General features: G+C 30.8%; 1 protein-coding gene across 1 annotated transcript; it reads right to left on the reverse strand.

Moving 5' to 3' along the window:
• Positions 1-2,852: 2,852 nt before the first annotated feature.
• Positions 2,853-10,240, reverse strand: LOC128240784 (uncharacterized). Its single transcript, XM_052957661.1, has 3 exons — positions 9,932-10,240; positions 9,024-9,191; positions 2,853-8,771 (listed from the first exon to the last, which is right to left on the reverse strand). Exons 1-3 carry the CDS (start codon positions 10,221-10,223, stop codon positions 8,347-8,349), a joined length of 885 nt encoding a protein of 294 aa, XP_052813621.1. The 5' UTR covers positions 10,224-10,240; the 3' UTR covers positions 2,853-8,346.
• Between the last annotated feature and the right edge of the window lie 563 nt (positions 10,241-10,803).

The following is a 10,803-nucleotide window of genomic DNA, read 5'->3' on the forward strand; positions in this document are numbered from 1 at the left end:
CTTAATACCAAGGCGGAAACACAGAGGGTAGGAAGCGTCAAATGATTAAGGTTTATTTTTGGAGTATTTTCAATTAAATCTGTGCTAAATACCGTCTGCCCTCTTTAGGTGTATCTGTATCAAAGGGCGTTAATTTCGACAATATTATATATTTGACAGCAGTAGAAGTGAGTGAGCTTTTGCTGTTACAATATATATTTAAAAGAAATGCGTGGTTCTTAATATAGTAAGTCATTCGCGTTAAAATATGCGTATGAGCTCGACTATATATTCATATATTCTGTGCCTGAAAACATAAAAAGTAACACGTTACTTGTTTATCTAGGCCCTCAAACACTTACATTTAACCAATGCAGAGTATTAATAGTGTGTATGCCACTAAACAAATATTTCAATTTTTATTGTGTGCCTAAAAGGGAAAAAATGACATGTGAAAAAGTTCTTTTTAGTATAGCAAGCCAAATTATATGCGGATATAATTGTTTAAAATTTGAGAATGTTTCGAACCGAGAATGGTAGATGATCATATTGCCAAGTCTTCTATACTTATATAAATATGTCACAAAATCACCATAGACCGTGTATAATTCATTCTAAAAGATACCGAGATTGAACTTAAAATGAACTAAAAGATCGTTATCCGTGTTTAAATGAAACAAAAATAAACCTGAACATTTTATTGTTCTTTTCAAATGCCTTTTCAACAAATTGCGATTTGCACTAGTTAAAAAAGAAGACGTGATATTTAGCACATGCATCCACAGTTTTAAACACTCTGAACCAAAAAGACCACGCAATGTTTGATAGAGATCATGTTATATCGTGCCGCTATTGCTTAGCAACCTTGCAAAAAATCGTTCTTGTCACTAGTATTTTCTTTCCTGATGATGAACGTATTGTCCCCTACAACATGAATTCATTTTAGGAAACACAAGGGAAAAGAAACGGCCAAGAATTTCTGATAAGGATTGAATTTCATGTCAATGAATTCAGATTTTAATCTTAGTCGGAAATTTCTTCTCGTTCACATGACGTCATTAGCGCGAAAAAAATTTTCTAGTGGCACTTGTATAGTACTGTTTTGGTCATAATCGCGCCTCCAGTTGTCATGGTTATGCACAATAAAATAAATCCTGAATTAAACGTAGACTTATTGGATAAGATGTAGTTTAACAAATCGGTAAGATCCAGTCGAAATTTGAATAATGATATTTAGGAACGTTTATTAAATTTAAGTTGCTTTATTGAAAGGTACTCTAACACAAGAAAAAGAAATGTATTCATAAATACAATTTTTCAAAGGGTAGTTTTTGCTTAAAAAATTACAACCGAAAATAAATGAGTTTGTCATCCGAACTATCTTTCAAAATAATTATTTAGAGACATTAGCCTTAGTTAGTAAATAACTATATGTAGAAGTCAATGTGTCTTTAACTCTAATTTGGAAAAGGGAATGAGCTGAGTTGACAATGGTGAAGTGCGATGACCAAATATAATCGAATACCCGCAAATATGTGACGTAAATCGACGAGATTATAATCGCCAATACTAGATTATAAACAATGTAAATGGAAATAAAGGCTACGTAAAGTACAATTATGTTGGCTGATGCCAGAATGACTACACCATCTCAAATATCAGTATTCCCGTCAGAAATTGATATCCGGTCTAAAGCTTTAAGGGTTGGCGTTTCAGACATTTCTACCTTTTTGCATAACATATGAATTTCAATAGCCCAATAATCGGTTTGTAAATATTTTTGAAACGCTTTTTTGTCTTAAATTGTGTGTTATAACGTTGGGCTTATTGTTTTTTATCCTTAAAGCATTTTTAACAACGTCATATAGGTTTGTTCTGCATCAGTTCAATTCATTTTACCTTTAACTCACATACAGCGGTATTGGCGTAAACAACTTTTATAAGCCACTATCAAAGTATAATATAGGTGAACCCTTTCATTTTGATACTTGAAACTCATCATTTAAATATACTTTTTATCAATAAAGTAATTTTGTTTCCGATATATCCACAATTTAATGATTCTATTTATCGGTGACAATTTAAGCTGTAACGAATTGTTGTTGCGACTAGCTATCGCCTACACGCTATAGGCTGATGTTTGAATACTACGGGGAGTATTGGCGTTTCAAGAAGTGGCCAATATTTAAAAGATTACCATGTTAGCGGCACAATGTAAAGAAAAAACAAACATATGCTCAATACATTATCGACATGTTGTGTATACAATTAATAATATGACATATTTATGATTGATTGGTGTCCTGACACCTTATTGTTAATAATTATGTGCAAAACTGTTCAATGAACTATGCTCTATGTACGACTCAAATTTTGTAAGCTTTTCAAGAAGAGCTGAGCATTAAATGTTTTTCGCAAACCATTTCAAACAGAGACTCTTACTTTGTTCATTTTCACTGAGCATTGTTGAAACAATTTCTGATAGTAAAATAAGACGTTAGTTTATGAGACAGTAAACATGTTCTATCAACTGTAATTTTTGACTGTCCTTTTTAAGAATTTTCTCTTTGAATCATGACTCAATCACGAGGAGTTGCACCTAAAAAACCCCAACTTATTTAACCTGGTAAATTGCTTATATTTGTATTTATCGTAAACCATATTATGTTGTTTTGTTCACATATTTGTATTGCATTATACTACGCATTTAATATGCCAATAACTGAAATAAGGGCAGTATTGTTAGCGAGATCACAAAACCTTACACTTATGTATAATTATTGCAATGCTTGTTAATAAAATATTCGATGTGCTAATATCGTTATGACGCTATACTGAAATATTGAAGTTGTTTATTATAGAACAGAACAGAGAACAGAACAGAATTTATTACACATAAACTATACAGTTTTTTTGTGTTTCATATACATATTAAATATATTACAAATATACAATGTAGTGTAAAATACTAAATCAATATCATAATCAATCTATGTTTAAGAATGAACTGGAATAGTAAATCACAAATCTATCAAACTATAATAGTTTACAATACAATAACCAATAGTTTGCTTTTTATTTACTATATGTTGGAACAAATGATATTCAATTGATCAATTTCTTACATTAAAACAGACTAACATTGTATACATTAACATAAATTGTAACACATAGTTACAAATGTTAACAAAGCATACTACTGCTTGAGATAAATATGTGTATCAAGGCTTATAACTATAGATTCATTAATAAAGTAGAACGCACCTTAAATGCTTCCGATATATATATTTCCTGAACATAAAGGTTTCATATGTGTTCTGTGTATTAAGCAGTTGCACAAGTTTAAACATAATAGGTCTAATTCTATAGTAACCTTTACTATAAGTTTGTCTTAATTGGACATAAGGTGTACACTTAAATATAAAACTCACTTTTATGAACTACACGAAAATAAGTTATTTCTCAATCTGAAGCTCAACTCTAGATTCAAGATTAATAATGATTTCGTTTTTAAAAAAGCGCATTCTCTTATTCATTATGTTGATAAACATCATTGCTCATCATTCTAAAGATTCATTTTCTTGAGCAACAAATGTAGTTGATTAATAACTTAAACTTATTAATTAGACTCACGTACATGTTTTTTCTTAATTTTATTTCTAGGAAATATTGTTTAAACAACGTACACTCCATAAGAGAATGAAGTTTAAAAAAGAGTGAAACAAAAGTATGTAAAAGTAATAACTATATTGCGGATCAAGGGATTTTTGCAAGTCATCTCGGTCAATCAAAAGCCTTTAAAGTGGTGTACACAGTGTAAGCATTTTGATTGACCGAGATGTAAGCCTACACAATGTGGACACCGCTTCTGATTCTCCCGATGTTCACACTGCTTGAATCAGTCCTAGTCTAAAAGTCAAATGTCACGTTCTATTAAAATGCTTCTTTCCTCTGTACTGTTGTCATAGGAACGGACGTAATATTCTGCGAAGATTAGATATCTTGATATTATATCTGTTTCCATAGTGTTTAATTATGACTGTCCAATCAAATTAGAATCACGCATAAGTATTTTTATTTTTATTTAATTTAAAGGTGTTTGTTTCATCTAAAATGGTTTGCTATTTCTCATTAGAAATGTTTAATAAAGGCGAAGCCGCAGATATGAAATAGTTGACAAATGGACATTATTACATTATTTCCGAATAACGTTAATTTCTTATTAAATTTTGCGCATTTTCGGTAAAAATGTTATTGAATGTCATTCAAAATCCTTTCTACGCATATCATATGAAAACAATTGTTTGTTTCAGTATAAGATCGCAATAATTATATTTTTCCCGTGATCACCATAAGTAAACAATGCATTCATAGCTTTTGGTATCACTCGGTGAAATATATTGCGATCTAACAACGACAAAACAGATTGCCTTGATGTATTTTGCATTTTACAGATCGGTAATCAACTTAAATTATATTGCATGTATATTGTATTCACCAAGAAATATCATGAAGGGTTAAATGAAATGACATATTTGTACATCGGATACTTTCAAAAAATGGGATAGTTTTAGTGAAATGCTTTATCAAGGATATAATTAAATTCTTCAATAATATCAATTTATTTCACAGATACATCTTTATATACACCTGGAATACTATACTCATTTTTTTCAAACATAGTTAAAGGTGCATTTCATTGACGATACTTAAACAAAAAAGGTTTTGCCTTCCTTCCATCCTTTCTTGTTTCTTTTAATGATTTCTTCTGGGAATCATTGAATTCAGCTCAACAGTGTATTGCCTGAACCATATGAATACATGCCCATAACAAAAACAAGATGTAGCGATATCAATGCCAAGAACTGAATTCCCACAATCTTAAAATAGAACTGTTAACAGACGAAATAGAAAGCCACAAACCGTGTGAAGTCATCCAAAACAAAAACAAACATCAGTGCGCTTTATTTTTTATCATACTATGGAGGGTTAAATCCGGGCCATCGCAGTCAGGGGAAATCACTTATAACTTTAAGTAATAAAGTTTTCACTAAGCATGCAACAGTCCTAATGTTGGATAACTGGACACATTTTAAAAGCGATGATCGAATCGAAAGGGTGTATCATAATCGATCGGATAAAATCGAAATAACAGGTTTCGTGCATAATATATATTAAGATTAGCACAAAAGATTGAATGACAAATGAATGCGTTCAAAAAATATTTTGAACATTGTATGCACCAATTTGACATAGCCATAACGTAACACAACAACAAGAAAAATTGCGTAAAGTTATCATTGTTAATATAATTAGATTACACTGGTATTAAGATATTACAGTTTTATTTTTTAACACTTTATTTTGGATTTATTCAACAATATGTATGCATTTAACAGATCATAGTATAACATTACATATTACAAATTTACAAGCATGATATAAGAGTGCAGTTTATTTATGTACCAGTAATAATTGAAATACTATGAATGTAAAAAGCAATTTAAATAAAAAAATGATTAAACATATTACAATATTTATAAACCCAGAGATGTTGATCAGTATTTCCAAGTTGCCCGTGTTGAAAACACGTTGTTTCAAAGCTACTATTGTAATTTATGCTTCTATTGTTATATTTATTTCTTGTGTTGATGTTACTATTATTATAATGTTACTCTTGTAACAATATCGATCTTGTTATAAAGCTACTCTTGTTGTAATGTTACTATTGTTATAATGTTAATATTTTTTTTAAATATATCTCTGGTTTTAATGTTACAATAGCTAATAGGTTACTATTGTGATCATGTAAACAATGTTATACTGTTGCTCTTGTTATAATGTAAATTTTGCTGTAATATTACTCTTAATTACTATTTTATAATGTTTCTTATGTAAAAATGTTACTGTTGATTTAAAGCAATTCTTGTTGTATTGATACTGTTGATTTAAGGCAACTCTGGTTTTAATGAAACTGTTGATTTAGAGCATCTCTTGTTATAATGATACTGTTGATTTAAAGCATCTCTTTTTAAAATGATACTCAGTCTGTTAATTTAAACCACCTCTTGTGATTAACATACCGATGATTTAAAGCAACTCTTGTTATAATGATACTGTTGATTTAAAGCAACTCTTGCTTTAATGATACTGTTGATTTAAAGCAACTCTTGCTATAATGATACTGTTGATTTAAAGCAACTCTTGTTATAATGATACTGTTGATTTAAAGCAACTCTTGCTATAATAATACTGTTGATTTAAAGGAACTCTTGTTATAATGATACTGTTGATTTAAAGGAACTCTTGTTATAATGATACTGTTGATTTAAAGGAACTATTGTTATAATGATACTGTTGATTTAAAGGAACTCTTGTTATAATGATACTGTTGATTTAAAGCAACTCTTGCTTTAATGATACTGTTGATTTAAAGCAACTCTTGCTTTAATGATACTGTTGATTTAAAGCAACTCTTGTTATAATGATACTGTTGATTTAAAGCAACTCTTGCTATAATGATACTGTTGATTTAAAGCAACTCTTGCTTTAATGATACTGTTGATTTAAAGCAACTATTGTTATAATGATACTGTTGATTTAAAAGAACTCTTGTTATAATGATACTGTTGATTTAAAGCAACTCTTGCTATAATGATACTGTTGATTTAAAGCAACTCTTGCTATAATGATACTGTTGATTTAAAGCAACTCTTGTTATAATGATACTGTTGATTTAAAGCAACTCTTGCTATAATGATACTGTTGATTTAAAGCAACTCTTGCTTTAATGATACTGTTGATTTAAAGCAACTCTTGTTATAATGATACTGTTGATTTAAAGCAACTCTTGTTATAATAATACTGTTGATTTAAAGCAACTCTTTTTATAATGATACTCAGTCTGTTAATTTAAACCACCTCTTGTGATTAACATACCGATGATTTAAAGCAACTCTTGTTATAATGATACTGTTGATTTAAAGCAACTCTTGCTATAATGATACTGTTGATTTAAAGCAACTCTTGTTATAATGATACTGTTGATTTAAAGCAACTCTTGTTATAATGATACTGTTGATTTAAAGCAACTCTTGTTATAATGATACTGTTGATTTAAAGCAACTCTTGTTATAATGATACTGTTGATTTAAAGCAACTCTTGCTTTAATGATACTGTTGATTTAAAGCAACTCTTGTTATAATGATACTGTTGATTTAAAGCAACTCTTGTTATAATGATACTCAGTCTGTTAATTTAAACCACCTCTTGTGATTAACATACCGATGATTTAAAGCAACTCTTGTTATAATGATACTGTTGATTTAAAGGAACTCTTGGTATAATGATACTGTTGATTTAAAGCAATTCTTGCTAAAATGATTCTATTGATTTAAAGGAACTCTTGTTATAATGATACTGTTGATTTAAAGCAACTCTTGCTATAATGATACTGTTGATTTAAAGGAACTCTTGCTATAATGATACTGTTGATTTAAAGCAACTCTTGCTATAATGATACTGTTGATTTAAAGCAACTCTTGCTATAATGATACTGTTGATTTAAAGCAACTCTTGCTTTAATGATACTGTTGATTTAAAGCAACTCTTGCTATAATGATACTGTTGATTTAAAGCAACTCTTGTTATAATGATACTGTTGATTTAAAGCAACTCTTGTTATGAAGACAAACTTGTTGGTGAAATTTGTGATTTTTAATTTGTTTGCTATGTTCTGTTCATCAAAAAACATATGAGCACAGAACATACATAATTCATTTCCTACTGTGTAATCTATAATTATATTATTGATTGGGTACACAATACATAGATTAACACGTTTTTAAAGGTTAAATCCTGATGGAAATAAATAAACAAGTATAATACATTTTATAATCAGTACACGTGCATTGAATAATATCAACTTCTTTAATGTGATCAGCATTGCAAACTCCAATATTTGTTTCTACTCAACTCGTTATCAAATAAAATAGGTACTGAACTCCATACAGCCCTCAATGAATTATTCGAGTATATACAACAAAGACAAACACGTTTTGAAAACATATTATGTAACATACTGTGACAAATCGAAAATCTGTGCGGTGTTTTCAAACAAAATGTATAGAAGTACGTTATGAACGTCTTGTGTTAATCCTTTTTGAAGATGCTTGATTTAATCTGGTAAAGTATTTAAGAAAGCACATTATGATCGTCTTAAATTAAAATGCAAAACATATAGACAGGCTCATGCAAAAACTTAACGGACATTAACTAGTATAATGCATGTAACAGTCAGCACAATGACATTAAATAATATTAACTCATTTAAGGAGGATAACGTTGAAACTTCCAACAATCATTATCTATCCAATCCGGTATCCAGAGAAATAGGTGCTAAAGCCCTCACTGCCTTCAATGTATTTACCACTATTATCAGCAACTGCATACACGGTGTCCTCCTTACTTAATTCCAGCACGGTTGTTCCGGAAGCAGTGTCAAACTCATGATCCTTACTGTGCATATCGGGGTACACTCTCATTACAACGATATCTCCTTTCTTGATGCTGAAATGCCCTTCATTCCCCTTACTTGAACTTGACCATTGTCTCACAGTCAGGGAAAATACAAACAAGCCGTCGGTTGGGGCTGTAAACACTCCTGTTGATGGATCATACCCACCGCCGACATTGGTTATCACGTTATTAAACACGAAGGGCTTGTTAGCACTCGTTCCATCAATATCGACTTTAATGCTAGCATAAAACGCGACCTTCTGCATAGACTGACCTGAATGCATAAAGGATGATTAGATCAGGATTTTATTGAATGATGCAATTGATAAAACAGGTTAAACGTGAAGCTTTATGACAAATACGCATTATGTTTATTATAAATAATTCCACTATGTATACATGTTAGACCTTTGCTGAGTATATGCTTTCATATGTCCTTTTGGGATTGTAATCGCGTTCTTACATTTACATATATTGTTTCCATTCGAAGTAAAATTTCATACTATGAATTAGGAATCAACATTACCTTGGCATTTTAAAACTTCACAGGTCTTCCACTCCTTGTCGTTTCCCATGCACTGTCTACCAAACATCCTTGGAGCTGGGTTGTCACATGACCGTGATCTCGTTACCATGGAAACGCCACACGTAACAGGACACATATTCCATGACGACCAATCCGACCATCCGCCGTCTGTGAGGAAATAGTGTTATTGATTGCCGATAAAAATGGGTTGTTAATGTGTTACTCTATCCTGTAAGCCAGATCCATTAAGGTACGACACAAACACCCTGGTAGTATAACATGTTGTAAAAACAAATGATTTCTTGAAGGGGTAATATCTACCCTAGGATCATTAACAGCAATGGGGCACCTGTGGCAAGTATTAATTATAAAACAAAATATCACATATACGCTAAGTGTCGTAAAGTGTTACTTGTCTTAATAAGAGTAATTACGTAATTAAAATGGTGTCATAACGAAAAGCGAATGCGTAAAAAGTGTATACTTGTACACATGTATGTGTGTTTATATGATGATATAATATTACATTTTATGTTAATATCGTTAATTTGAAAAAAAAAACACCTATAAATTCAGGCAGTGAGATCAGCTATCGACCTCCAATTAGAACCACAACTAATCGTTAAAACTCGAATTTTTACAGCTTAACAAACATGACGTTATAACGTGATTCCCCGCCTGCTGAATAGGTGAGTAAGTGATATTCTAAGTAAGGTCGAATTCAATGTTTCACTACAAATGACTAAGAAGGGCTGGCTCATTCTTTTTTGCTCCGGCCTTCTGAATCATTAAGATTTTACACAAAATGTTCCTACTTTTGCATACAATCTGAAATCGGGATCAATTTATTTAAATCAGACCTTATAAATGACAAATAACCGAATTTAAAGAATAACAAAACGTAATACCTGTCATGTTAGAAACATATTTATGAATGAAATCATTCAAATCCGTCGCGACATCTTCTTTCGTCGATTGAATCTCATTACGAAAGTCAGTTCTTAAATCACCCATCGTAGCATCATTCAAGTCCATTCTTTTAGCAAATTCTTCAAGTTTAATTTCCGCCCTAATCATTTTCTCAATTAGTTTTTCATCGTAATCAAACCTTGAATAACATTTCGGTTCCTCAGCAGTAGCCTTGTTTGATAACAGAACATTGAGTATAAATATTGCGATTCTTAATACCGGCGTATCCATGTTGTTTAGGACTTGAGGTGAACGGAAAGTCTGCTGCTCCGTATACTAACTGTCTTCCTTATTTCTATTTTACAACTACTGTGTTGTCCAATTACTGTAAAACGAAGGTATTTAGAAAGTGATTACTTTATCAAACAAAACTTGTTCGACACGATGCGAATAACAGAATGGGCACTCCAGTAGTGCATTGATATTAATTAATAAAATATAAATTGATTTTTTTTGCAAATTCTCATATTCAAATCAAATGTCAGATTTCTTAGTGCAGGTGCACAATTTAAACGCTGGTTTTTAAACGAAGTAACAGTATATAATTTTGCGCGTTTATTTGTTAAAATATAAAATCATCATTAAATATCTATTTCAAGCATGAGTCAAAATGATATGGTGTATATTTGCCGAGTTAGCATGGTTGTCAGTTGAAAAAATATATTACAATTTTTCACCGGAACACACGCTTATCTTCAAAACAAATCTTCTTGATAGCTTTTGTTTTTATGCTGTCTTTTCCTTAAATGATATTTAAGGAAACAAGGTTTGCATGGATCAGCTGAAATAAGGAAAGTTTAAAAAAAAAATG

This window comes from Mya arenaria, chromosome 7 (genome assembly GCF_026914265.1).
Source record: "Mya arenaria isolate MELC-2E11 chromosome 7, ASM2691426v1".
In the NCBI taxonomy this organism is placed as follows: Eukaryota; Metazoa; Mollusca; class Bivalvia; order Myida; family Myidae; genus Mya; species Mya arenaria.